This window comes from Pholis gunnellus (genome assembly GCF_910591455.1).
Source record: "Pholis gunnellus genome assembly, chromosome: 20".
NCBI classification, from domain to species: domain Eukaryota; kingdom Metazoa; phylum Chordata; class Actinopteri; order Perciformes; family Pholidae; genus Pholis; species Pholis gunnellus.
Window position 1 is genome coordinate 20,431,327 of NC_136547.1, and position 27,479 is coordinate 20,458,805.

The window sequence follows — 27,479 nt, forward strand, 5'->3', positions numbered from 1 at the left end:
TTGCCATGAAACCAAATCAAATCCAGTTCTGCTGAATCAGTCAGAAGTCATTTTAATGTCTTTTCATCAGTGAACATTTTGATGTAAACTAATTATTTACATAGATGTTTATAACACCTTTATTTAACCAGGCCTTCAGAATAAAAGAGGAGCATGTTTTCATGTGTGTGTGTGTGTGTGTGTGTGTGTGTGTGTGTGTGTGTGTGTGTGTGTGTGTGTGTGTGTGTGTGTGTGTGTGTGTGTGTGTGTGTGTGTGTGTGTGTGTTCCTCACACTCCTTGAATACTCATGTCTCTGAGCTTCCTGCTCGCCACTGTGATGAGTTTATTACAGGACAAGAGACGATGCATCGTCCAGTTCGTCCCACTCAGCATAAAACATTTATTTTGTTTTATTTGTCCCACAGAAATACTTCTAATTCTTCACACTCACGCTGTTATGAACGAATATTTTATTTAATACTTTTGAGACTTTACTTCCACTCTGGTGTGAATATTTTAAATGTATTAAGATTCATATTTATGTATTTATAAACTACGTTCCATTGTTTCTGAAATAGTTTTTTTTTATTACGTTTTTTTATTCGTTTGTTTCTAAATGAATCAAAATGTTTCTGCTGACTGGCCGCCAAAATCCACCGGAAATGTTGACGTCGGCTGCTGTTTCCCGTCGGACCTCAGACGCAGACGGACCCAATAGACGCGATGCGCTTAAAAAACACTCCGCGTGAAGCTCTGATGAGGTCACGTGTCACTGAGTCACAACTCATGATGAAGTTTCGAGGGAAGATCATCGACGTCGCGTGTCTCAACCACTTCACCCGTAAGTCTCTTTGGAGCTAACGATGCTAACCGGTTAGCCTTCACCAGACTTCCGCCCGGAAACTCGCATTTCTCTGCAGAAGAAGTTAAAAACAAAATCACGTCTGTTGGTGTTGTGACGTGTAGGAGACAGTGTTCTGTTCGGCTCACTTTAAATCATGAATAGTTATAAAATAAACTTTAAACGTGTTGTTCATCTGTAGTGATTCAGTCCTGAGATGATTCATTATTACACACACACACACACACACACACACACACACACACACACTGAATTAATGCCAATTATGTATGTTTGTTTTGTTTGTTTGTTTCATCAGGATGCTGTCATGTGACACTTTGTTTGAATCACGTGTAGATGGAAGAGTTAGAAGAGTTCTCATTGAAGGAGAGAAGAAGAAGAACAGCTGATGGTGGTGTGTTCACTTTGCTCTTCCTCCTCCTCACCAGGAGTCGTCACCACCATCTCCAGGCTGACGAAGATGTGCGTCCTGCGGCTGACTCCGGACAACCTGTTCTTCGTCCTGTCCGGTAAAGTCGCCAACGGAGGCGTCGGCATGTGGTGTGAGCTGTCCCAGGTGAGAGAGAGAGAGGGAGAGAGAGAGAGAGAGAGAGAGCGAGGAGAGAGAGAGAGAGAGAGAGAGAGAGAGAGAGAGAGAGAGAGAGAGAGAGAGAGAGAGAGAGAGAGAGAGAGAGAGAGAGAGAGAGAGAGAGAGAGAGAGAGAGAGAGAGAGAGGAGAGGGAGAGAGAGAGAGAGGGGACCTCTGATCACATCTCAAAGAACTCTCTGTGTGCTTTGGTTCTTCAGAGAGGAACAGAGACACTCGCTCTCTTAAAGACTTTGAATCTACGATCATATCTGACAAACAAGCTGAAACCAGAGAATGTTTGACATTTGAGTTTTGGTGCTTCCTTCCTTCCTTCCTTCCTTCCCTGCAGGCCAACTTCTTCGACGAGTACCAGATGGAGGGCGTCTCCTCTGAGGACAATGAGATCTGTCTGGAGGTGACGCCAGAGAACCTGTCCAGAGCCCTGAAGACGGTCCAGAGCGCCAAGGCCGTCAAAGTGAAACTGACCAAGAAGCACTGCGCCTGTCTCACCATCGCCGCCGAGCTGGTGAGACAGACAGAGAGAGAGACAGACAGACAGACAGGATGTCGAATGAAGCCAGTTCACTATTTATTTCATCGTATTTTGTATAAAACTGAAATGGGCTTCAATAGAGAGATTAAATAAACTGAATCCAGCTCCTCAGGTAGACTGAAGCGTTGACCTTTCTGTCCAGCCCACCGTGTCCAGCGTCAGTCGAGTCGTCACTCACGACGTCCCGGTGGACGTCGTCCCCCGGAGGCTCTGGCACGAGTTCAAAGAACCCGGCATGCCAGACTTCGACGTGAGTGACGCACAGTCGATCGAACGCCCGGTGGACGTTACCTGTTCTTGTATGAATTAAAGTGTTGAAGACGTGTTGCTGCTGTTCCTCCCGCAGGTGAGCATCTACCTGCCTCCTCTGAAGACGATGAAGAACGTCGTGGACAGAATGAAGAACCTCTCCAACTTCCTGGTAGGATAACATTCCTCCAAACGTCTCTTAAGACAACAACCCCAGATCCATTAAAGTGTGTGTGTGTGTGTGTGTGTGTGTGTTATATCAGGTGATGGAGGCCAACCTGAACGGAGAGATGAACCTGAAGATCGAGACGGATCTGGTTTCTGTCACCACTCACTTCAAAGACCTGGGAAACCCTCCGTGGGGTAAAGACACCGTTTTTATAAACACGCCGGCTGTTTGTCACTCAGTCCGACACGTTCATGGTCCCCAGAGGATGAACCCACTGACTTTTCCTGTTTAGAGGTTCAGTTTTCAGTGAATGTCTAAACTGTTGGGGTGGTTTTCTGTTGACGTTGGTTCAGATGTTCATGGTCCCCAGAGGATGAACTGTCACCACTTTGATGCGTTTCAACGTGTTTTATTTGGTCCAATACTCTAAACATTAGCGAGTTAGCATTGCCACTGTTGGCATGAATGTGAACCGATAAGGTTTAACGGATACCTGAAGGGATTCTGCTCATCGGCCGGTTCTTTATCGATTGCTGATCAATTTTTTAGCGGTTTTCTTTTTATTCGGCACCAACGTCATCCTGGACTCAAAGGTGGTTATTTTGGACAGACTGTCTGTGGAATAACATTTGAATGTGTTCAGACAAATCAAAGCTCGTCTTACTGACGTTACAAGCAGCTTCAGACCGCCATCGCTGCTTCCTGTTGTTGCAGGTTTTCCAGCAGCGTAGACGCAGAGTTTGACGTCACAACTAGTTTTTACAACATTGACCTCCCTCCCTCCCTCCCTCCCTCTCTGCTTCCTGTCCCTCCAGGCGATGACGCCTCCCAGGATGGTGGTCCGTCTCAGAGCAGGGACCCAGAGGCCATGGTCCAGGCCCGGGTGGACATCAGGAAGCTGCAGCAGTTCCTCGTGGGACAGCAGGTCAACCCCAGCAAGGCCATGTGCAGTGAGTCCACCCGCAGCTCCTCATCCAGCAACTCATATTTTAATAACATCAGCAGCAACCGTACGAGTCGCCCCCTGGTGGACATTAGACAGAATGCAGCAACGACACGGCAAACACATTAAAAATGTTTCCTTGTCTCTGTGTGCGCACGATGTTTCTTTCATTTATTTACTTTTTATCCAACGTTTCATGTTTAAACTGCCAAAATAATAATGATTTTTAAAAATTTGAAAATTTGAAAAAACATTATTCTTCATTTAATGTTATGAATTATTATGCTTGGGAATACACTGAAAATGTTCGCTGTGGAACCATCTGTTCTACTTGAACGTAATATTTGACGATGTGTGTCATCGCTGGTTAAACCACGTTTTGCTCTCGTCCCCTCAGATATCGTCCACGAGAGGGTCGTCCACCTGATCCTGCTGCACGAAGACGTGTCGCTGCAGTACTTCATCCCCGCCGTGGCGTAGACGCTCTGCAGACCACGCGCCGGATTTCTGCTCACTGTGACTTTTTGGTGGACGTGAAAGAAGGAACGTGAACCTTTCCCTCACGTGACAAAAGATTCATCTTCTTCCACGCGGACCCCCGTGAGGCTAAACTCACGTCTGTGAGTCTGTCCTTCACTTCTGACTGAAGCTGGTTCCAGGTCTCGTGGTGGTCCTCAGGAAGAGCTGTGGTAGTCCTGAGGACATGCTGGTAAATGCACATTTATCAAAGGTTGAGATGAAACAGATTGTTCAGATTGTTATGTTCTTGGTATTAAACGTGTTTAAAAATGACAAATGTATTGATTTAAGTCATTTAAACCCAAATCACAGGTAAACAACCTTTGCCCACACACACCTGCTTCTGGCATTTAGTTTGCTTTCTTTGTTGTGTTACTTCCATTAAATATAATGCAAATGAGTTAGCTAGCTAGCTAACGGTTACTGGCTAACGGTGGATAGTTTGCTGTCTGGGTAAGTTCTGAATGTTTGTCTGTCCGCCTGTAAAGATAAACGGAATATGTGATCGTGCCTGTAAGGAGAGTTTTAGGCCAAATCCCCAGCAGGAGTATATCATTTCAAAAGTATTATTAGTTTCATGAAGGCACTTTCAGTCTTTTTAAATAGTTATTTTAATTCAAAACAGCGTCGGGTAGAGCACAAGGTCTCCAGGTGATGTCTGCAGGAATCTGAAGTGAAATCAGTTTGTAACTATGAACTAGTGTGAATTCATGAGACAAATTGTCTCATGAATGACATTTTGATGGACTTTAATTTTGAAATCCTACATCAGAAAGTCCTGATTATCCCTGAATGACACTCTGAGGTAGTGTACTGTTCATCTGTAGTGAAATTATTTTGTAACTATGGACCATTTCTTTTCAAATCCAGTCTGAATTTGAGGTAAATTGGCTCATGAACGAGATTTTTTAAAGGGCTTTTATTCTGAAATTCTACGTAAGCACGTCCTGTTATTCTGAGGTGGTCTGCCATCAATCCCAAGAGAAACGAATCACTTTGTGTAACCTTGAAGTCATACTGGTCTGTGTAAATGTATTCTTTATTAATATATTTGAATAAGTATTTACACAATTGGAATTAGATTTTTACCTGAAATAGTTTGCTGCAGTAATTAATATTGTGTGTTTGAAGTGATTTATAAAATGTATACTTATTCATTTAGTTTCATTGATGTATGTATTGGATTCTGTTTGTAATGTATTAATACACGTATCTATGATTTACAGACTTATTGAATGAATGTGACACGTTCTCCGGAACTTTGCTCTTATTTTGAAGTCAGATCTTACCGTAACGCCTAGTGCACCGCGAAACAACGTGCGGGCTGGCTTTACTGTGTTTCGAAGTGGAGGCTTGCACGCACACGCGCACGCACACGCACGCACACATACACGAAATCAATCAAGACACATTAACAACAGCAACAAAACAAATGTCAGCAAACACGTTTATTACAGTCATTTAGACGCTTTTATCCAAAGCGACTTACAATCAGTGTGTTCAACATAGTGAAGAGAACTACTAGTCACCGGAAGTCAGAAGTACATCTCCTTTTTTAAACAAGCATCTAAGAGCAGAAACCAGAGCATAAACTAACGAAAACAAGTGTATTAACTTGCAGCAACACATATGCATATACTTTATATTTGTATATAAAGCTACTGGTTGTGTTATCGGTGAAGGCTTTTAATGGGCTAATGTAACTTCATTCAAAGCTACGGCTGCTGAATGTTCGTCCATCGTTCTCCCCTCAGCTCCTGCTCTCTGTAACAACAACAGAATTAACTAAATACTCAAATTCAGTTTATTCGTGTGATTCAGCTTAACGTTACCGGACTTAAAGTGATATTTATGTTCATGATATGAAGTAGAAATCATCTGTAAAATCATCACAATCTCAGTAAGATATTATTCAACCTCTGAGGTTTGAAAGTGAAGTTATTAAAAGTTACTTTAAGCCTCAACTACGGTCGGATGCAGCCAGCCGGTAATAGCACAGCGGCTAACGTTAGTTAGCTTGTCAGTTACGAACGTAACTTAACGGATCACTTTAACACACACGTGATGTCATAAGATCTCTTATTTTGCTTCAACATTAGTGTCGGTGACATCAGAGTGAGTTGAAACCCAACACTTACATTTAAAAGTGAACGCTGCCGCTTCTCCAGCTCCCGCATCACTCACCGCCATGTTTGTTCAAATAGAATCTTCATCGGACACGCAATGCATCTCGGGATATGCTGGACCGCGAAACCGGTAGATGGCAGTAATGCAACAAAAAGGATGCAAGCTGCCGTTAAACACCACAGAAGAAGAAGAAGAAGTAGTAGAAAAGGAAGAAGAAGAAGAAATCGTCATTTCGCGCGGGGGACGCACAACATTAGCTTGTTTTAACGTCGTGTGTGTAACTTTTTCACTACTTTGTTGGACTTTGTTTTGAGAAAGATGCCGAAACAAAGACGAAAGAAACTCGCCACTCCGAAGGAAGTCCCGAAGACGCCGGAGGATGCGGGGAGCCTCGTTTGTCCTCATGATTCATCGTCCGATGAAGAAGACCTGCTGCATCACGACACTAAAGACTCCAGTAGCTCCAGTGACTCCGGTGACTCTATCCCTTCATCTGGAAGGTATGATCGCCTTATACTTGTTATATTTACCGATTTATTGGTGTCGAATTGTCGAGAGCTAGCAGCTTTCTCAGGGCTGTGTTTGAGCGCGTGTGTGTGTGTATTTATGCGAGTGTGTCCATGTGAGTCTTTGTGTGTGAGTGTGTGAGTGAGTGTGTGTGTGTGTTCGTTCGTTCCTCAGCACCCTGGTATCTTCACCACGTTTATTGCTTTTATGTTTACATGTATTACAATTTCAGAACCAGACTGAACGCATATATTTTTCTTCTGGTTTACAGCGGTGAGGTTTACGAGCCCCCCCATGCCAGAGACCCAGAACCTTCAGGTGCCCCGCAGCCCACACGTGGAAAAGCAGCTCAGCGATTGGCTCCAGGACCTTCACGCCCAGCAGCACCTCCTCCCCCGACCACTCAGCGGAAGAGAGGCCGCCCCTCTCTGGGCGCTTCTGCTCCAGCTACCAAGCGTGGAAAGGGTAGGGTGGCATCTCCAGTGAGGGAAGACGAGGAGGAGGAGGAGGAGGACGACGGGGACGAAGACGGTGAAAGGTGGCACGACAGAGAGGAGGAGTGCATCAAACCTGCCCCCCTCAGGTTCATGCCGGCCAGGACCCCAGGCCCCACATTCGACACCACCATAGCGTGGTCTCCCATCAGCCTCTTCCAGCTTTACTTTTCAGCGTCTGTTGTCCGGAAAATCATCGACAACACGAACGCCAACGCTGCCAAAAGAACGCAAGCCGGGATGCAGTTCAGCTGGGACATGCTCACCGTGAAGGACTTCTACACGTTCCTCTCCATCACCCTCTTCACCGGCCTCGTGTCGGTCCAAAACAGGTCAGACTACTGGAGGAAGAAATGGCCGTACAACTTTCAGTTCCCCGGCGACAGCATGACGCGGAACCGCTTCGACGCCATCATGTGGTCGCTGCACCTCAGCGACCCGGCGGAGGACGAGGAGAACGACGGCAAGAAGGGCACCGCCGAGTACGACCGCCTGTTCAAGATCAAGCCGCTCTACACGGACATGGTGACCGCCTGCAAAGCGCATTTCCAGCCGCGTCAGCGCGTGTCCATCGACGAGCGGATGGTCGCCAGCAAAGCCCGCGTCAGCATGAAGCAGTACATGAAGGACAAGCCCACCAAGTGGGGCTACAAGCTGTTCGTGCTGGCTGATTCCTCGATAGGCTACACCTGGAACTTCTTTGTCCACGCAGGCAAAGGTGAGTCCACCACAGGCCACGGGCTGAGCTACTCGGCGGTGATGGACCTTCTGCCCTTCGCTCTCCTCGGTAAAGGCTACCTGTTGTACACCGACGACTTCTACACGAGCCCCGCCCTCTTCACCGCTCTGTCCGAAAAGTCCATCGGCTGCTGCGGGACCGTCAGGAGACAAGCGGCCGGCTTCCCCCAGACCCGGCGCAACGACCTGCCCAAAAACGCCGAGAGGGGGGACATGCGCTGGATCCGGAGCGGCGGCCTCCTCTTCGTGAAGTGGATGGACACGAGGGAGATAACGATGTGCTCCACGGTGCACCAGGCCTACAGCGGACAGACGGGGACGAGGAAGCTGAAGGAGGCGGGCGTCTGGCGATACAAGTCCATAACCGTCCCGGACAGCATGGTGGACTACAACCACAGCATGGGGGGGGTGGATATGTCCGACGCGCTGATCGGATCCTACAGCGTCCCCCACAAGCCCATGAAGTGGTACAAGACTTTCTTTTACCACTTCGTGGACATCGCCGTGGTGAACAGCTACCTTTTGCACAAGGAGCTGTTCAAGCTGAGGCTGGACTCCACGCAGACGCAGCCCTTCACCCACAAGGACTTCAGGGAGCAGCTGGCCACGGAGATGCTGGAGTTTGCCGAAGCTTCGGCGGCCGCCCCGCCCGCGCCCACGCCCCCGCCCCCCAACACCGACACCTGCATGCCCATGATGTACGACAGCGAGGACAGGAGGGTCCGGAGGCTCTGCGAGAGGTGCCACGATGCTGGAATGACCAAGGTGAAGACGTCCTTTTATTGCAGGAAGTGTGAGGTTCCTCTCTGCTTCACCTCCAAGAAGAACTGCTTCCAGCTGTGGCACGACGAACAATAACTTCCACCCGGACCAACCACACAACCACAAGACCCTCAGGGATACCGGAGCGCCTTGACTGCTCAGTATTTACCCCATTCACCCCCCCCCCCCCCCCCCCCCTCTTCATGCAGCAGTTGGACAAAGAGAGACTAGACTAGACTTAATTGAGAATTGTATAACTGTAAATAGTTTTCCTGTTTCTACACTTTGTATTGTTACGAATGTTCACGGTTTTCTCATTAAATCCGTTCAGTTTGGATCCAACATTCAGTTGATTTGTGTTGTTGTTGTTTTTAATGGGAAAATATGAAGAAGTCTGGCTGAATGTTAAATAAAAGAAGCCGAAACCTGCTGTATCTGGATGTATTGAACCTCATTAGTGAAATGTATAGTTCGGTACATGAGAACATTCAGATGACCTCTGACCTCTCTGCACTAACACCTCTAACTTTATCAAAGTCACACTGTAGAGACGTTTAGACCTGCAGCTGAAATAATCCTTCTGTAAGGCAGCGGTTCCCCTTCTACATCCCGACCGGGTTCACGCACCCCCCACCCCCCCACACCTTAAAAACACAATGAAAAGCAACCGAGCATATTTATAGCCGCGTGAAACAGTTTGCTCGCGCGTGGCGTTTACCAGATTTAGTCCGCTGTTCAACAAACTGCAACATTGAATCATATTAATCACTGAATCGTAACAAAGCAAACTAACTACAGGTGTGAAAAAGCCCTGAAACATTGAAACAAAGTATCAATACATTCAGCTCCACAAAGAGCGGTGAGGAGGGCGAGGACGCACATTTAGTTTACAATCATCCAAACATTGGTCCGTTGGCAGAGTCTGGTCGGCCTGATGCCACCACAACCCGACCCCGGATAAGAGGAGGAGGATAAAGGTTAATAATAATAATATTGATGAAAAAAAGAAGCTAACTATCCAGCTGTTCAACTGAAATGCTGATTAATCACTGAATAATAAATTCGTTTTTTGCTTAAAGTAAATATTCTTTTTATTATCAGAGTACAGCAGAATGCTACATATTAAAATAAATATGAGGGTTTCGGACTCGTCACCTTCTTCCCCTCTTATGAGTTTGCAGGTATGCAAATCCATCATATCCACAATTGGAAATGTATCCGTTTATATTCACATTCACACTGAGACAGCAAGTCTAGTATAGCGGCCTCAGAGCCCTGTGAAGAGAGAGAGAGAGGGTGAAGATAGATGGAGAGAGGGTAGATAGAGAGATAGAGGACGACGTAGATGAACAAGTAGGGCAAGATTTCTAACGAAGGAGAAGAACGGGAGCCGGTCGCTGTGACGGGCGACCGTGAGGTGGAATCAGGAGCAGACTGAGGTTCATCAACCCTCTGTTCTGACTTGTCTGAGGTGAAAGTTCAGAGGAGGAGGAGGAGGAGGAGGAGGAGGAGGAGGAGGAGGACATCTCCAAAGGCGGGGAAGCCTTAGGGTAGAATGGAGGTATGAACAATGAACAATGCTATTGTGAAGTGAGTGACTCCGGACAGCTCAGTTCACTTCTAGACTTTGTGATTCAAATAAATTGCGTGAACTGAAGAAAATTCAATCTCTCTCTCTGTTGTGTTCTGTGTTTATTACTAACAGTAGATCCTGTGGCGCCTCACCACGAGTCAGACAACAGTTACTGATCCGGCCGTGAGGTAAAGTCAAAGAAGCAGCTCATCAACTGAACAATAACTCCGTCACCAATATTCACTCTGTGTAAGAAGAACTTGTTGGCTCTTTAATGTTTTAATGTTTTAATGTTTTTGTTTTGTAAAGAACTGTGTTTTGGAAAAATGGACCATCATGTACTAAATGAACATCATGCTGTATTGAAGAAGACTTGAAACTAGAGATTGAGACCATAAACTCATGTTTACAATGTTTACTGAGGTAATAAATCAAGAGAGAAGTAGAGTCATTTTCTCATAGACTTCTATACAACCAGAGGAGTCGCCCCCTGGTGGACACTAGAGAGAATGCAGCTTTAACACGTGAAGCTCTGGCTTCAGAATCGGAGGTTTGTCTGCTGGTTCTTTAGTACATAGCTTATATTAAAGAGCAGCAAGTCGAACTCGACTTATCTTACATCACTTCAGACAAAAGCTTCTGCTCGATAAACGTAAAATAAAATGGAACAACTGGTTGCACTAATCAACACAGTCTGTCTCTCCTGGTTACTTCTCTATTGCTTTGTTGTGTGTTTTAGTTGCCGAGTCATTAACACACACACACACACACACACACACACACACCAGGGTTGCATGGCAACACTCAAACCTTCCCTTTGCAGAGCCAGCTTGTGTTAATGATCCCACTGCAGCTCTCTCGCTGTGGTTCAGCTCAGAGTTCATTATTTGGGAGCAGCAGCGACTCGTCCGCAAGCTCAGCAGGTCAGTCGGCGCTCGATGACATCACTCAGTCACTTCTTTATATGTGAGCTGCATCTTGTTAATGAAAGTTGCTTCGTATATATTACTATCGACTAATATTTCTTTCAATATTGGAACTTCTTCAGTAAATCTGTTTTTGTTGATTGATGACATGTGTTCCTTCTTTAATGGCTCAGAGAACACAGCAGGTTTGGTTTCAGAGCTCTGAAGGTGCTTTTCTGTGGGCAGATATTCTCACAACATAGAGATTTAGGTTTAGGCTTTAGAACCCTGGTTCCTGGTACATTATGTATTCAGTGTAATCAATGGTTCTACTATAAAACAATGTCAATACTTGAGTACGTCTTGACTGTCAGATGGCAGATCCAGACTCTGCGGTTCCACAGACGGAACGCTCGCCCGTTCTCCCCCCAGTCAGCAGCCCCGAACACGGGCCGAGCGTCTGTGCTCCTTCCCCGGACAAGGAGCTCCAGGCAGGAGGGCAGGGAGTCCAGGACGGCCCTGAGGAGGAGGGAGGAGGAGGAGGAGGAGCCAGCACCAAACCCAGACCTTCTCTGCTTCATGTCCACAGAAGTAACACACTCAAACTATAGTCAAAATACATCAAAACCAATGCTAATGCTGAAGCTAACAGGAAGTCTACTGACACGGATGCTTAAGTATGAACTAATACTGGGGTGTTTTTTGTACACTTTTAACTGTTTTCTTGGATCCCCAGATGCGATTGGCAGAGGACATCGGCGAATAGGAGGCCAGGACCTGAGAGCCATTGACCACATGTCTCCTCCGCCGGCTGCTGCGTCCACGATCACCGGCACCTCTGTGAGTAAACCGTTACAGCGGTCGGCCACCGGAGGTGCTGTCATGTATCCGTGTTCTCATATTTTAAATATAAAAAACAAATATAAATCTGCTCATTTAACTTGTTGCAGTAATTTCTCGATACTGCATTTTGTTAGTTCTTGACGCGGCGTGAACAGACTGCTCTGTACAGAACTCTTAGGGACTACTTTCTCTCCAGGTGTCCGGTAGCAGGACGGCGCTGTTGTCCAATGAGGCGAGGAGAGAGATGGCGAAGCAGGCCAGAGCCGAGAAGGAGGAGAGACGAGCGACGCTGGACGCCCGGCACAGATACTTGATCAGCAGGTTGGTGGACGCCGGGACGCCGGGGGAGCCGGAGGTGGAGGACTCCCTCATCTCTGATGACAAGGTACCACCACAGGCTGGTTCTGACACTACAGAACCTCCCTCTGCTCTGTTTGTCAGCGAATAATATAAATACACAATGATAATAATATTAATTCTCCAGTCTTTGGATCATGTCTGGTTCTTCCAGTTCAGTCTGGTTGATGATTTCTTCGCTGCCAACGGATCCAAGAAGCTGATTTTCTTCTATCAGGATGTGAAGCAGGTGAACCGGTCCTTCTCTCTCTTCCCTCCTTATCTGCCATTTCCTCGCCCTCATGTTTCTCACTGAGCTCTAACTTGCGGTTCTCCTCAGAATCTGTCCTCCGGTCACTCGTCCTCCGTGGATCAGAGGAAACTCTTCCTCACCACAGGCAGCTCTGAGGTACAACTGTCACAGAAAGGAGCCGAATCAGGAACCTTAAGTCTTGTTCTGCGCGTTCCTGTTTGACTTTATGAAAACCAATGTGTGAACGAGTGGGGTTACTTACTGATTTAAGGACGGGGACTAAGTTTAGAACCAGGTCAAACTACAAGTAGAGTTCCTACGAAGTTTCACGGGTTCCTGGAGAGTTTCATGAGATAGAGAATGACCCCTGCAGAGCGGAGACCAGGTGTAACCGAGAGATGCTTCATGAGTCTGTGCACCTACAGCATACATTACACAGTGTTAAAAACCAACCAACCACTTCTGCTTCTCTTCAACCAAACAATCAGAGCAAACACATTTTCAGAACCGGAGGTTACCACCTGGGTAGACCTGATCTCACCGCTTTCTCAGAAGATCAGCTGCTGACATTGTCACACGTAATTTGGTCTTAAACATCCGAGTCTTTTTTTCCAGCCTTTACTGGGGAAGTGTCTGTTCTTCCTGAGAACCACTGACAAGGCGATAACCACCGCTAACGTGCAGGAGGTCTGTAGCTCCATTTGGTCCTCCAGATTCTCTAAACCTTTAGAATGAGACGAGACCCGGTTAACTTGTGTCATCCTTTGTGTCTGAAGGAGGTGAACTTCGGCATGCTGGACTGCAGTGACGGCAGCATCCTGGAGAGTCTGGAGACTCTGCTGGCTCACATCATGTTGCCGGCCCTCCGGTCTCAGCAGGTACTCACCATCCATTCTGTAAGACCACGGAAAGTTTGATTGTTTCCAAACCAGTTAAAACAGGCCTGAAGGAGGAACATAACAGTGATAGTGACAGAACAGCTCTGAGTTTTTACTGCTGACCCTTGTGTCCAGACGTGGGGCTCTGTTCAGGAGGGCGTCTCCTGCCCGGACGTCCAGTCCTTTCTGTCTTCAGTGGATCAGTTCGTCAGTAATCTGAGCTCGGCCAGAGTCAACATGGAGAGAAAGTTCCAGCTGCAGCAGGTCGTCCTTCCTGAGGCCATCGAGCAGCTGAGCAGCCCTGCAGACTACACGGCAGCAGGTAGGAGGGTCAACTACCGCTGCTGCTCAATGAAGATCTTCCACCTGCTCCTCTAAACCTGCTGTGATCCAGCCAGTTTCCATTCATCACGCGAGAAAAGAACCCACACTCCAAAAACTGTGATTGTGAACCAGGATTGTTGTGGGTTGAGCTACACTACATCAACCCTTTAGGGTTGTAGATGAAACCCTTTGAATATAACAGGGTTCTCAGTAGAACCCAATGTGTGGGTACAAGGTGAAACTTCCTGGATGGGTTCTAGATAAACCCTTAGAATAGGAAAGAGTACTTGGTTCTTTCCCCCACTCATCTGGGATTTGTTCATTCACGTCTTCCTCATGTTGGTTTTGAAGTGATTGTAATGTTGTAACGTTTTGAGTGTGAAGCAACCTGTAGATCAGTTTAACATCTTTACATTTGAGGAGTCTGAAGGGATGTAGAAGAAACGTGGTTTTAGTGTCTTTGTACCAGCTGAGTGGTCAACATAGAGATCGTACCCACTTCATGACTCTGCACCAAAAGCCTCGTCAACGTCGTGATTGCTTTGATTGTGCGTCTGTTCTCAGCCAATGACAGCGAGCTGGTGGAGTGCCTGGAGGGCGTGGTCTCTGTGTGGACCAATCAGATCAAGCAGGCGCTGACGGAGAGCGAGCAGATGAGGAAGGAGGCCGATGACGTCGGACCGTCAGCTGAGCTGGAGCACTGGAAGAGACGCATGGTCACCTTCAACAGGTAGACTTTAGTTTCCCGTCAATTCATTTTATTTCATCTCAATCTTTAGTCCTTCAAACTAATTCGATTTTATAATCTTTTCCTCTTTCGTCTCAAACACATTATTTTACCTTTCCAGGTTTTTTTTTTTTTACTTGTGTGATTTTTATCTATTCACCAATTAATTTATTGATAATGCAACCATAGATATATATGTGTGTGTGTGTGTGTGTGTGTGTGTGTGTGTGTGTGTGTGTGTGTGTGTGTGTGTGTGTGTGTGTCAGTCTGATGGAGGAGGTGAAGCGTCCTCAGGTGAAAAGGACTCTGGGAGTTCTGCAGCTCACCAAGTCTCGAACTCTACGAACCTGGATAGAGCTGGTGAGCTTCTTAAAACACACTGGTTTACATTATAGTTTAGCAGCAGTTAGGTTTATGTAATACATATCTTCATTGATTGGTTGGTTGATTGGTTGGTTGGTTGATTGGTTGATTGGTTGATTGATTGGTTGATTCAGGACGGGGACATCACTGTCGTGGCTAACGAGGCCAAGGACAACGTGAAGTTTCTCTACACTCTGGACAAGTTCTTCGGGCCGCTGGGGAAATGCACTCCGGTAAAAATAAACTCTTAATGTCTTTGTAAAGTCTTGAACCTCTTTGTGACCTGTTGATGATGATGATGATGATGATGATGATGAAGAAGAATTTATTTTTAGCTTTTACATTTCCCAAAAAAGAAAGCAGAAAATAAAAAAGAACACTCGAGTAAAGGAAACATGAATACAATAATGCAGATAAATGAATAAAAGATGAATGAATCTCTGCATTAACTGCGACTAGCTTTACACACCACAATCTCAACCACAGTCAGAGGAAGAGTTGCATTGTGGGTAATGTAGGCGGCAGGTTTTTGACAGAGAATGGATTACAAAAGACTTTTCTGCTGCTTCAATTTGAATCATTTTTGTTTTAAACTGTCCATCATGAGAAACCACCAAACCAGGACCAGTAAGTGTCTCTCTGTCTCTGTCTCTCTGTCTCTCTCTCTCTCTGTCTCTCTCTGTCTCTGTCTCTCTGTCTCTCTCTCTCTCTCTCTGTCTCTCTCTCTCTGTCTCTGTGTCTCTCTCTCTCTGTCTCTCTGTCTCTCTGTCTCTCTCTCTCTCTGTCTCTCTCTCTCTCTGTCTCTCTCTCTCTCTGTCTCTCTGTCTCTCTCTCTCTGTCTCTGTCTACTTTGAACCAATAATGACACAGAACAGAACTAAACCTACATAACAGAGGTCTGAACCCCCCCCCCCCTCTGGCAGACCAGTATCCTGCAGCACATTCCCAGTCTGATGACCAGTATCAGGATGATCCACACGGTCTCTCGGTACTACAACACCTCAGAGAGGATGACCTCGCTGCTGCTCAAGACCACCAACCAGATGATCTCCACCTGCAGGAGCTACCTGTCGCAGGGCGGGGCTCACATCTGGGACCAGCACAGGTACGGAGGACTGGACCTGATCAGAACCAGAACCACACATCCACACTGCTGGTTTACACTGTGTGTGTGTGTGTGTGTGTGTGTGTGTGTGTGTGTCAGGCCCGAGCTGCTGAAGCGTATCTCAGACTGTTGTAATCTGAACGTGGAGTACAAGAGGAGCTTCAAGAGGGTCAGAGACCAGCTGAGAGAACAGCCTGAAAACAGACAGTTTGACTTCAGGTGAGTGACAGCGTCTCTCTCTCTCTCCCTCTCTCTCTCTCTCTCTCTCTCTCTCTCTCTTTAAACCTCCAGTCTTCTCTTTCTCTCTTATTTCAGTGAGAACTACATCTTCTGGAAGTTTGATGCTTTCTGCCGGCGTCTGGAGCAGATTGCTGACATGGCGTCTTCTCTGGAGAGTCTGTCTGCTCTGCAGCACATGAAGGTCGTCTTCAATATTTATAGAATATTTCACCTTTGAACTGTACGTTGCTATAAAGTATCAGACAGTTTTAATATCTTTTTATTTAATTTGTGTTTTTTAAATTATGAAATATTATATTTTTCCTTTTTACTGAAGATCTTAATCTTTTGATTCAAAGGTTTTTTATTGTGAAACATCATTTTCGAGGATAAATAAACAAACATATTTAAATAACAACATAATACAAAATTCTAATTAGAACATATAACAATAGTAATTAATAAGAGAAACATAATAATATTTTCAGCCTCGTGTGTTTCAGGTTGAGGGCACCGAGAAGATCTACGTCCGCTACCAGACCATCGTCTCCACAACCAGGACCAGGACCTACGACGTCCTGGACCACCGCAAGCTGGAGGTAGCGTGACATGAAACAACATCATAAATTAAAACAATAATTTATTCATTTTGAGTTAGAATACAATTTTCTGAAGCGGAGGCGCTACAGCGGGCTGAACAAATGAACTGATGGATACAAAGATGAAACTTCACTTCATTACTCACATTAAGACGGTTACTTTTACAAGTTTACTGAAATGTTATGTTTAAATATGCAAAATTTAATATGTAAATTCATTTTTGGTGAATTCTCTCTCTCCCTCTCTCTCTCTCTCTCCCTCTCTCTCTCTCTCTCTCTCTCTCTCTCTCCCTCTCTCTCTCTCTCTCTCTCTCTCTCTCTCCCTCTCTCTCTCTCTCTCTCTCTCCCTCTCTCTCTCTCCTCCAGTTTGACGGTGACTATGCAGACTTCCAGATCCAGGTTCAAGGTGTGTTCCAGTCTCTTCAGGCTCTGCTGGACTTCTGGTTCCATCAGTCTGTCACAGTGAGTCCAACACGATCAGAACTAGACCCAGACTCTGTTCTGGGGACCAGAACCAACATGGGTTCTGTTTGTGTTCCAGACGGAGCGGATGCTGCAGCTGCTGCAGGTGTTTGAATCCGGTCCGACGGCTCTTCTGGACCTGAACCGGCACTACCTGCTGCTGCTGCAGCGCTACAGCAGAGACCTGGAGCTGCTGAGGAAGACCTACCAGAGACAGAGAGACAGACCGCCCACCGGACGCAACCTGCCCCCGGTACCAACACCTGCATTCTCTCTAGTGTCCACCAGGGGGCGACTCCTCTGGTTGTATAGAAGTCTATGAGAAAATGACTCTACTTCTCTCTTGATTTATTACCTCAGTAAACATTGTAAACATGAGTTTATGGTCTCAATCTCTAGTTTCAAGTCTTCTTCAATACAGCATGATGTTCATTTAGTAAATGATGGTCCATTTAGAGTCACACAGACCATAAAGCAGGGGATGCTTTAGGGCTTTAGGTCTTCAACCCTTTCACATTATGCACTTTACTGTATTTAGGACCAGTAGTGGAGCAACGGATCAGAAGATTCACGGTTCAGTCAGCAAACATAACTTTTAGATCCCTGATCACGTGTTTTTCCCGCTGATAAAGTTTAAAGATCATCATTTTAACATCACTCTCAGGTGGCAGGGAGGATCCTGTGGTGTCGTCAGCTCTTCAGGAAGATTGAAGCTCCCATGTTGATCCTGAAGAAGAAGCTCGACGTCCTGAAGGTACGACCTCTTTGAATCACATCGATATCTCTGACCTTAATACGACCTCAGTGACCCGTCTCTCCGTCAGGGACCGGAAGTGACTAAAGTGATCCGGAGCTACAACAAGATGGCCGTGGTGTTGCTGCACGACGAGCTGCTGCACCTGCGAGGCTGGAGTCAGGCTGCAGAGAGCGCACCGCGCTGCCTGAGCGCCGCCCTGCTGGTCCGACACGAGAACAGCAAGGTGACCGATGACGCACAGATCAGCGGACGTGTCAGCTGGTGTTTGTGATTTATTGATTAAGTAAATAATCAAATGAGGTCTGGGATGCGGATAAGATATAATAAACTATTAGACAAGCTAGCTAGCTCACTAGCCAGCTCCGGAGAGGATAAGCTAGTATAAGTTCACGCTCCTGACAGGACCGTGTGTGAGGAACTGTCTGTTCCCCAGGAGGTCCTTGTGAATCTGGACCCGGCGGTGCTGGAGGTGCTGCAGGAGGCCCGGTGGATGACCAAACTAGGGGTCGCGGTGCCAAAAGTCGTCCTCAAAATGACCTCCAGAGAAGCAGAGATCAAAGCTCTGCACAAGCGGTGAGAAGGACAGCTCTCTCTTTGCTGCTTAGTTTTGTTTTCAGAAGATGAATCGGAGAGATTTCACTAATTATACTTCACTGCTCAAATCAGTCAATATGGTGGTTCATTCGTGCTCTGATTGTCGTTGTTTTTTGTGCATTTTTTCATTAACTTGAATTCTCTCAATTCTGATTTACACTTTACATTAAGATGACTTTGCTCAACTTTATTTCTGGACTTGACATTTCGTTTGAGCTGAGTTCTGACTGATCTTAACCCTCTGCTGGTCCAGGCTGCTGGAGTTGCTCCAGGACTTCGGCTCGGTGGTGGCCAGGGTCCCGCCTCTCCTCCTCCCTCTGATGCGGCCCTTCGTCGGCCGGGTGGAGGCGGCGCTCTCCCCCGGACTCACCACGCTGTCCTGGAGCGCTCTCAACACTGACGACTGTAAGCGGGAACAGACGAGCTGACGGGTCGTGACAGAAACAGAGAAGTGAAAAGAGAACCTGATGCTCTGTCCCGTTCAGTCCTAGAGAGTGCGTACCGGGCTCTGAGGGATCTGGATCAGGTGTCCAAGGGAGCCACGGACCTGCTGGAGTGTCGCGTCGGCCGGCTGCTCCAGACCATGTCGTCCTGCTGTCTGCTGGTCCTGCCCGAAGACGCACCTGTCTCACCTCAGGACCTCCTGCTGCAGACAGACAGCTCAGCCCAAGCTGCTGCTGTCTGTCTGAACTGGTAGGGCCAATCTGTGACCCAGCGGGGGGCCGTGGAGTTGCATTGTGGGTAATGTAGGCTCCAGGTTTTGAGAGAGAAGAAGAATGTGTGGAAGAAAACGCATATCTCTGATTCTGCTGCAACAATTCTTATAATTTTTGTTTTTAACTCTTTGTGAGTCTGAATATAAACCTGTGTGTGTGTGTGTGTGTGTTTGTGTGTGTGTGTGTGTGTGTGTGTGTGTGTGTGTGTGTGTGTACAGGCAGAGTCAGCAGGTAGAGAAATATGTGTTTCAGCTGATTGAGGAGCTGAAGAGGAAGATGACGACGACGGAGACTGTTAATCTGGAGGTAACACACACACACACACACACACACACACACACACTCACACACACACACACACACACACACACACACACACACAAACACACACACACACACACACACACACACACACACACACACACTCACACACACACACACACACACACAAACACACACACACACACACACACACACACACACACACACACACACACACACACACACACACACACACACACACACACACAGTATTGAGCTGAAAAAACAATCTTAAAATTCTCCATTCAATAATTGTCCTTTCCTTGTCTCCTTTCCTTTCCTCTTCTTGTTTCTCCTTATTTCCCCTCCTCTCCTTGTCCCCCCCCCTCTCTTCTCTTTGTCTCCTCTCCTTGTTTCCTCCCTCCTCCCTCCTCAGGGATCCTACCTGTGTCTCCATCCAGACTCCAAACAGAAGACTCGCTGTCAGTCGTGTCTTCCTTGTCGTTTCTACAACCTGATTGGTCAACTCTGTCATCGCAACACCGAGTCTCTGGTCAAAGGTCAGCCGTCCTTCCTCCCACGTCTCCTTCCCTTCCCTGCCTTCTTCCTTCTTCCCTACCTTTGTGTTTTCTTTCTTTCAGGTCAATGTACTTCCCTCATTTGTCTTTTTCCTTCCAGCCACTAAATCGTCTCTGGACGCCCTGAGGAGGAGACTTCACGTCCTCACATACCAGCCGTCCTCTTCCTCCTTCAGCAGCCAATCAGCTCCTCCTCCTCCTCTCTTCAGAGCCTCCATCCAGCTCTCCATCCCCAACATCGTCCTGAGACCGAGTCTGGACGACGTCCAGGTTCTTCTGTCCTCTTCTCTCTGAATGACGACTGGTCCAGTCTGGTTGATTCAAACCACAGTTGATTCTGTCATTTGTGATGAAGAACGACGATTGAACGGCCTCTGATGAAGAACGGGTCACTAACATGTTGAGACATTATCCACAGCTGAACCGTGTGTGTGTGTGTGTGTGTGTGTGTGTTTCAGAGTACCGTGAACAAGCTGGTGAGCGTTGTGTTGTCGGTGACTAAAGACATCCCTCTGTGGACGTACTCTCGTCTGCAGTGCAAACAGCAGCAGGTAGACAAACATCGAACATCTCACCCGGCTGCTGTTGGAAACAGCTGTTAACCAGACAGCCAATCACGGTCCGGTGTTGTTCTGTCTGCCAGGCGGAGCAGGCGGCGATTCGGGATGCGGGAGACGACGTCCCGGTGAAGCCGCCGGTGCTGAGGCCTCTGGACAGACAGCTGGCCGAACACAGAGACGTCTCCAAGTCAGTCCGGCTTCAATGTGTCTTTTAGACGGACAGTGATGTCATTCTATTGAGTGTCTTACTTTTACTAATTGGTAAAATGATCCGAGCTGCAGAAATCTTCCTTTATACTGAAGGGTATGACTTTGAACCAGGAGGCCTCTGAAGAGAGAACAGTGTGTTTTCACTTCATGGAACCTAATAAGTCTTATTCAGCTTTCGGTCGTATCTAGCTCCACCCTCTAGTCAGCCTAAAACCAAGATGGCCTAAATTCCAAACTCGAGACCTCTAACCTGTCCACAAACCCATGGGTGACGTCTCTGTGTCTACGTCCACGTCTTCTCTACGGTCTGTGGTTCAGGCCTCGGTTAGACCTGGTCTGCGTCAGGCTACAGGAGAACCTCAGTGACCTCACACATGTTGTTGTTTGGAGCAGGTTGGTGATCCAGCTCAGCTCCATGGTGTCGTCTCTGAGAGCTCAGGCTGCTGACACTCTGAACGAACTCAGTCACTTCTCTACTCTGTGGAACCAGGTCAGTGTGTGTGTGTCTGTGTGTGTTGTTGTTGTTGTTGTTGAACTGGACTAACAGCCAGGTGTGTTTAGGACCCAGAGGAGCAGGTGCAGGCCTTCCTGCAGTCCGACCCCTCGCTGACGGAGTTCGGCTCTCAGATGTCCTTCTACTGCGTGAGTCCGCTTCCTGTTTGACACATCAACTCTTCTGACTCTTCTCTTTGTCGAGTCGCCGGTCGATACAAAAATACAGAAAAGTTACAGAAAAGTTACAGAGCCGGAAACTCTGAATTTACGAGATTAAAGTCGTAAATTTACGAGAAAAATCCCCCAAAAAAGATTTTTCAGATTTCAGATAACTTTAATCTTGAAGTATTTTCTCTATTCAGAAAAAAACCTAAAGATTAAAGATTTGAATATTATCTGAGATTCAAATCACAAATTTATGAAAAATATATTTTTGTCCAGGAATCACGATGGAGGAGTTTGAGATCTACAGTTAAAACAAAGTTTTCCCATGATGCCTTGCTGTCCCTGCAGAAGCTGGAGGTGCAGATTTCGGAGCTCCCGGAGTTTTGCGCCGTGGGTTCGATCCTCTGCGACACCGACCAGCTGAAGCTGGCGCTCACTCAGGAGTGCCGTCTCTGGAAACGAGCCTTCGGCGCCGCGCTCAACGGCCGCGCGTCCGCCGACATGGACGGCGTCTTCTCCTTCGTGGACGCGCTGACGAAGCGCCTGCAGCGTCCAATCACAGACCTGGAGGACGTGCGGGGAGCCATGGCAGCGCTGAGAGAGGTCAGCCGGCCTCTGATTGGCTGTCAGACGGCACAATATTCATTCATTCATTTTGAAGTGACAGACTGAACCTTTTACCTAAACTTCTCTCCAATGAACTCTTTATTATAATAATCTGTTCTGTCAATCAATTATTCATTTAGTCTTTCTCTTCTTTCTATTCATTCATTCATTCGGTCCTTAATTCTCTCATTCATTCACCCATTCATTCATTCACTCACTCATTCATTCATTCATTCATTTGGTCCTTAATTCCCTCATTCAGATTCATTTTTTGAATACTTATTATTCATAATCTTTATTTATGGTTCTGATAATTAAATAAAAGCAGTTTATCTAAATAATAAATTACTTCTACTAACAATAGTACAACTGCTAATACTGCCAGTACTTCTAGTAGTACTACTTCTTACCTTCTCACTGAATAATAACTCCTTCACTTCCTGTCTGCTGTTGGAGGTCCGGGAGGCGGAGCTTGGTATCGACGCCGCCATCGGCCCGGTGGAGGAATCCTTCGCTCTGCTCAACAAACACGAGCTGCTCTTCGGTGACGGGAACGCGGAGCGCGTGGACGGCCTGACGTACGCCTGGACCAACCTCGGCGCCCTGGTGAGCCCTTCGCCCACGTCGTCCAATCACAGCGCAGATCCAAAATATCAATGAAATTATTATCGTAGACAAACAAACAATCAACGTTATTAAATTCAATGACTCATTTTTCTGTTTCTTTTTTTCTGTTCTGTCACTCAATTATTCATTTAGTCTTTCTCTTTTTTTATTCATCCATTCATTTGGTCATTAATTCATTTATTCATTTATGCATTTATTCATTTAATTAATTAATTATTCGTTCATTTGGTCCTTAATGCCCTTATTCATTTATTCATTCATTTAGTTGATTGTTTTCAGGGTTTGGGTCCATAAAACTACAGAATATTATTGTTTCTGATTCTCTTTTGTTGCCGTTTGTAAAAGTGTTTAATTAACATATTGAGCTTGTTTTGTTGTTCCTCGTTCAAAAAATACTTCGTGATTTTAAATGTTTTTAATTGTTTTTGTGGGTCCCTCAGGAACACCGGTGACCCCTTTTTGTGGATCCAACTAAAGTGCGTTGTGGTTTTTCAGGTGGTGCAGAACCAGAACACCCTGGTGAGGATCCAGCCCAGCATGAAGGCGGACCTGCTGTCTGCGGTGCAGAGCTTCCAGATCCACGTCCAGAGCTTCTGCTCCGAGTACAACCACAGGTACACGTCAGGGGAGTAACTTCTACGAGGAGCGACGTCTACGGAGCGTGACGAAGTATCAAACAAATCACTGGTGTGTTTTCCTTCAGGGGTCCGGGGACGGAGGGCATCGCTCCGGCTGAAGCCAGCGAGCGGCTGCAGAGTTTTCAGGCCGAGTTTGATCAGCTGTGGAGGAAATACACCACGTACTCTGGAGGAGAGGAGCTCTTTGGACTGACCGTCAACGGTACTGCTGCCCGACGGACTGGCTGCCTCTCTTCCTCTCTCCTGCTCTTCCTCCCTGATCCTTCCCTCTCTCTTCCCCCTGCAGAGTATCCGGAGCTGCAGAGGATCAGGAGGGAGCTCTCTCTGATGTCCAAACTCTACGCTCTGTACAACTCCGTCATCGACAGCGTCGCCGGCTACTACGACGTCCTGTGGGCCGACCTCGACATCCAGAGGATCAACGCCGAGCTGCAGGACTTCCAGAACAGGTGCAGCAGATCTTACATTGAAAGTTACGTCAAGACCGAAATAGTCTGTAGGTGAGCTTTCCGATCATCGCTTGCAGCACTTATTGATCCGTCTCTCTCTATCGAGTATTTAGATCCGGAGCTCTCCTCCTCCCTCCAGAGCTCCGGATCTCACGGTGGACCGGTCTATAAGAATATAAGAATAACTCTCTAGAAACAGACCAACTTCTCTCTGATGGTCTCTGTTACTGATGGAGGTCAGGAGGATCAGGACTAAACTGAGACTGGTTCATATAGAGGATCAGGACTACACTGAGACTGGTTCAGGACCAGGTAAAAGATCCTCAATGTGACTTCATGCCGGCAGCAAATTAAAATACTTATTTCTTTAATTTCTTTAGTTTAATGCATTCAAAAGCATTTTAATATGTGTTTTAAACGTGTTTTTTAAAATAAAGTTTGCACAAAGTGGAGTTGCATCGCTCCGTCCCTCACCGAGTCTTCTTTTGTGTTTTCAGGATCCGGAAGCTTCCGAAGGCGCTGAAGGAGTGGCAGGCCTTCAGAGACCTGAAGAAGACCATCGATGACTTCACTGAGACCTGCCCTCTGCTCCACATGATGGCCAACAAGGTAGAAGAGACTCCTCCTGCTCACGTTGGACCGGAGTGGTGACGCGTTGTAAACGGACTGTTTCCTTCAGGTCGTGCTGCCTCGACACTGGACTCGTCTCAGCGAGCTGACGGCTCACAGCTTCCAGGTGGAATCGGAGACTTTCTCCCTCAGGAACATCATGGAGGCTCCGCTGCTGAGCTGCAAAGAGGACATCGAGGTGTTTACTCACATTATTGAAACAAGGTTTCATTCTCTCCCTTGATTTCAGAACTAGTTTTTAATTGAGATGTTTGTTCCACGCCAAACAGACTTACAAGACACCTTTATTCTGAAATAACAATAATACTAAACTATACTAAAGACGCTCCTGTGTGTGTCAGGATGTGTGTATCAGCGCGGTGAAGGAGCGAGACATCGAGGACAAGCTGAAGGACGTAGTGGACGAGTGGGGAGGACACACGCTCGGCTTCGCCCCCTTCAGGACTCGAGGAGAACTGCTGCTGAGAGGAGCCGACACCGCCGACAAGATCTCCATGATGGAGGACAGTCTGATGGTGCTGACCTCTCTGCTCAGCAACAGGTGAGGAGACGAGGGCTGAGGAGAGGAGGCGACCACAGGGAGGAAGAGGGAGCAAGGGAGGAAGAGGGAGCAAGGGAGGAAGGAAGGAGAAGTAGGAGGGAAAGAAAGAATGGAACAAAGGAGGACTAGCAAGGAAGGAGAGGGAGGATGAATGACTTCAAAGGAAGGACGGAAAGAATGCAACAAAGACTAGGGAGGGAGGAAAGGAAGAAAGGAAAGGAAGACAGGAAGGTAGACTAGGGAGCAAGGAAGGAAAGAAAAGAAGATGGACCAGGAAGGAAGGAAGGAAGGAAGGAGGACTTGGATGAATGAATGAAATAAATATTGAATACATTATTAAATGAATGAATACATTTAAACAAATGAATGATTAAATGTATAAATTAATAAACAAGTGAATGAATAAATGAACGAATGAATGACCCGTCCGTCTGTGGCTCCTCCTCCTCTTCCTCCTCGTCCTCCTGCAGGTACAACGCTCCCTTCAAGCCGTCCATCCAGCTGTGGGTCCAGAAACTCTCCAACACCTCTGAGATCATAGAGAAGTGGCTGTCGGTTCAGAACCTCTGGATCTACCTGGAGGCCGTGTTTGTGGGCGGAGACATCGCCAAGCAGCTGCCTCAGGTCACATGATCATGACGCCTGAGATGTGCGGCCTGAATATCTCGTCAGATAGAATCTAAAGTGTTTCTCTGACCCGTCCAGGAGGCCAAACGGTTCCAGAACATTGACAAGTCGTGGCAGCGGATCATGCAGCGAGCACACGAGCTGCCCAACGTGGTGACGTGCTGCGTGGGAGACGAGACGCTCAGCCAGGTGCTGCCCACGTGCCCCTGAGCAACAGCATGCTCACATCACTGTTACATGACACATGATTCACTTCTTCTTCTTCTTCTTCTTCCTCCTCCTCCTCCTTCTTCTTCTTCTTCTTCTTCCTCCTCCTCCTCCTCCTCCTCCTCCTTCTTCTTCCTCCTCCTCCTCCTCCTTCTTCCTCCTCCTTCTTCCTCCTCCTTCTTCTTCCTCCTCCTCCTCCTCCTCCTCCTCCTCCTCCTCCTCCTCCGTCTTCTTCCTCCCTCCTCCTCCTCCTTCTTCTTCTTCTTCTTCTTCTTCTTTCTCTTGTTTCTATTCTTCCTCCTCCTCCTTCCTCCTCTTCCTCCTCCTCCTTCCTCCTCCTCCTCCTCCTTCTTCTTCTTCTTCCTCCTCCTCCTCCTCCTCCTTCTTCTTCTTCTTCTTCCTCCTCCTCTTCCTCCTCCTTCTTCTTCTTCCTCCTCCTCTTCTTTCTCTTGTTTCTATTCTTCTTCCTCCTCCTCCCTCCTTCTTCTTCCTCCCTCCTCCTCCTCCTCCCTCCTCCTCCTTCTTCTTCTTCTTCTTCTTTCTCTTGTTTCTATTCCTCCTCCTCCTCCTCTTCTTCTTCTCCCTCCCCCAGTTGCTCCCTCACCTCCTGGATCAGTTGGAGCTGTGTCAGAAGTCTCTGTCTGGTTACCTGGAGAAGAAGCGTTTGGTGTTTCCTCGGTTCTTCTTCGTGTCTGACCCGGCCCTGCTGGAGATTCTGGGCCAGGCCTCTGACTCTCACACTATACAGGTGAACACACAGGTGATCTGTATTCTAGTTGTTTCTCTCTGTTGTTTGAAGACGTCGTGTTCAGCTCCACGTCTCTCTGTCTCTCAGGCTCACCTGCTCAGCCTGTTTGACAACGTCAACAGAGTTGTTTTCGATGAGAAAGTCTACGACCAGATGATCAGTTTTCAGTCTCAAGAAGGAGAAACTGTGGAGCTGAGCCAACCCGTCCTGGCTCAGGTACACACATACAAAACCTTGTATATCTGTATTTATGGGGACTCTCCATTGAATACATTCATTATCTCTCATGTTGAAGCTGCATTCTCTCTAGTGTCCACCAGGGGGCGACTCCTCTGGTTGTATAGAAGTCAATGAGAAAATGACTCTACTTCTCTCTTGATTTATTACCTCAGTAAACATTGTAAACATGAGTTTATGGTCTCAATCTCTAGTTTCAAGTCTTCTTCAATACAGCATGATGTTCATTTAGTAAATGATGGTCCATTTAGAGTCACACAGACCATAAAGCAGGGGATGCTTTAGGGCGGGGCTTACAGTGATTGACAGGTCTCTACCACGGCGTTGTCCGGTCTGGTAGTCTGTGTTTTCGTCTTACAACTTCTATACAACCAGAGGAGTCGCCCCCTGATGGACAGTAGAGAGAATGCAGCTTTAACACATCACTTCACTTGGCAGAACCGGAGGTTGCCGCCTGACTAAAACCCGGTGAACATGCGTCATAAATATGGATTATATCTTAGATTCATGACGCCTGCAGCATTAAGACTTGTCTCTTCCAGGGTAACGTGGAGGTGTGGTTAGGACAGCTGCTATCAGGGGTGAGGCAGACCCTCCATAATGTCATTCGTCAGGCATACCTGGCCATCGGCGACCCCGGCCTGAAGCTGCTGGACTTCCAGTCGGCGTTTCCAGCTCAGGTTGGCCTGCTGGGAATCCAAATGATCTGGACCAGAGACGCAGAAGATGCGCTCATCCTCAGCAAGTCTGACAAGAAGGTGCTTTTATTTTGAAA

General features: G+C 47.0%; 3 protein-coding genes across 3 annotated transcripts in view; all 3 read left to right on the forward strand.

The window, feature by feature from the left end:
* Positions 1 to 680: 680 nt before the first annotated feature.
* Positions 681 to 4,101, forward strand: hus1 (HUS1 checkpoint clamp component). The gene is made up of 8 exons (XM_079181886.1): positions 681 to 821; positions 1,271 to 1,398; positions 1,760 to 1,936; positions 2,106 to 2,213; positions 2,310 to 2,384; positions 2,476 to 2,575; positions 3,197 to 3,331; positions 3,722 to 4,101. Exons 1-8 carry the CDS (start codon positions 704 to 706, stop codon positions 3,802 to 3,804), a joined length of 924 nt encoding a protein of 307 aa, XP_079038012.1. The 5' UTR covers positions 681 to 703; the 3' UTR covers positions 3,805 to 4,101.
* A 2,100-nt stretch (positions 4,102 to 6,201) lies between these two features.
* On the forward strand, positions 6,202 to 8,644 carry LOC306712546 (piggyBac transposable element-derived protein 4-like). Its single transcript, XM_079181870.1, has 2 exons — positions 6,202 to 6,470; positions 6,749 to 8,644. Exons 1-2 carry the CDS (start codon positions 6,289 to 6,291, stop codon positions 8,565 to 8,567), a joined length of 2,001 nt encoding a protein of 666 aa, XP_079037996.1. The 5' UTR covers positions 6,202 to 6,288; the 3' UTR covers positions 8,568 to 8,644.
* Positions 8,645 to 11,323: 2,679 nt separating this feature from the next.
* dnah5l (dynein, axonemal, heavy chain 5 like) overlaps positions 11,324 to 27,479 on the forward strand; it is a gene marked incomplete at both ends in the record, with an annotated part of 44,967 nt that continues 28,811 nt past the window's right edge. The window contains 42 exons of the mRNA XM_079181180.1: positions 11,324 to 11,540; positions 11,686 to 11,789; positions 11,989 to 12,177; positions 12,304 to 12,378; positions 12,469 to 12,537; positions 12,997 to 13,068; positions 13,158 to 13,259; positions 13,395 to 13,581; positions 14,148 to 14,313; positions 14,577 to 14,670; positions 14,808 to 14,906; positions 15,597 to 15,778; positions 15,878 to 15,997; positions 16,094 to 16,199; positions 16,501 to 16,596; positions 16,963 to 17,058; positions 17,138 to 17,311; positions 17,723 to 17,812; positions 17,883 to 18,038; positions 18,249 to 18,388; positions 18,663 to 18,814; positions 18,895 to 19,102; positions 19,344 to 19,431; positions 19,823 to 19,946; positions 20,065 to 20,234; positions 20,423 to 20,515; positions 20,608 to 20,711; positions 21,128 to 21,224; positions 21,296 to 21,376; positions 21,743 to 21,997; positions 22,457 to 22,606; positions 23,123 to 23,241; positions 23,331 to 23,467; positions 23,552 to 23,714; positions 24,212 to 24,323; positions 24,394 to 24,522; positions 24,686 to 24,885; positions 25,356 to 25,509; positions 25,591 to 25,701; positions 26,312 to 26,467; positions 26,555 to 26,683; positions 27,247 to 27,462. Coding sequence (XP_079037306.1) covers positions 11,324 to 11,540; positions 11,686 to 11,789; positions 11,989 to 12,177; positions 12,304 to 12,378; positions 12,469 to 12,537; positions 12,997 to 13,068; positions 13,158 to 13,259; positions 13,395 to 13,581; positions 14,148 to 14,313; positions 14,577 to 14,670; positions 14,808 to 14,906; positions 15,597 to 15,778; positions 15,878 to 15,997; positions 16,094 to 16,199; positions 16,501 to 16,596; positions 16,963 to 17,058; positions 17,138 to 17,311; positions 17,723 to 17,812; positions 17,883 to 18,038; positions 18,249 to 18,388; positions 18,663 to 18,814; positions 18,895 to 19,102; positions 19,344 to 19,431; positions 19,823 to 19,946; positions 20,065 to 20,234; positions 20,423 to 20,515; positions 20,608 to 20,711; positions 21,128 to 21,224; positions 21,296 to 21,376; positions 21,743 to 21,997; positions 22,457 to 22,606; positions 23,123 to 23,241; positions 23,331 to 23,467; positions 23,552 to 23,714; positions 24,212 to 24,323; positions 24,394 to 24,522; positions 24,686 to 24,885; positions 25,356 to 25,509; positions 25,591 to 25,701; positions 26,312 to 26,467; positions 26,555 to 26,683; positions 27,247 to 27,462 — 5,682 coding nt within the window. The remainder of the gene's footprint in view (positions 11,541 to 11,685; positions 11,790 to 11,988; positions 12,178 to 12,303; positions 12,379 to 12,468; positions 12,538 to 12,996; positions 13,069 to 13,157; positions 13,260 to 13,394; positions 13,582 to 14,147; positions 14,314 to 14,576; positions 14,671 to 14,807; positions 14,907 to 15,596; positions 15,779 to 15,877; positions 15,998 to 16,093; positions 16,200 to 16,500; positions 16,597 to 16,962; positions 17,059 to 17,137; positions 17,312 to 17,722; positions 17,813 to 17,882; positions 18,039 to 18,248; positions 18,389 to 18,662; positions 18,815 to 18,894; positions 19,103 to 19,343; positions 19,432 to 19,822; positions 19,947 to 20,064; positions 20,235 to 20,422; positions 20,516 to 20,607; positions 20,712 to 21,127; positions 21,225 to 21,295; positions 21,377 to 21,742; positions 21,998 to 22,456; positions 22,607 to 23,122; positions 23,242 to 23,330; positions 23,468 to 23,551; positions 23,715 to 24,211; positions 24,324 to 24,393; positions 24,523 to 24,685; positions 24,886 to 25,355; positions 25,510 to 25,590; positions 25,702 to 26,311; positions 26,468 to 26,554; positions 26,684 to 27,246; positions 27,463 to 27,479) is intronic.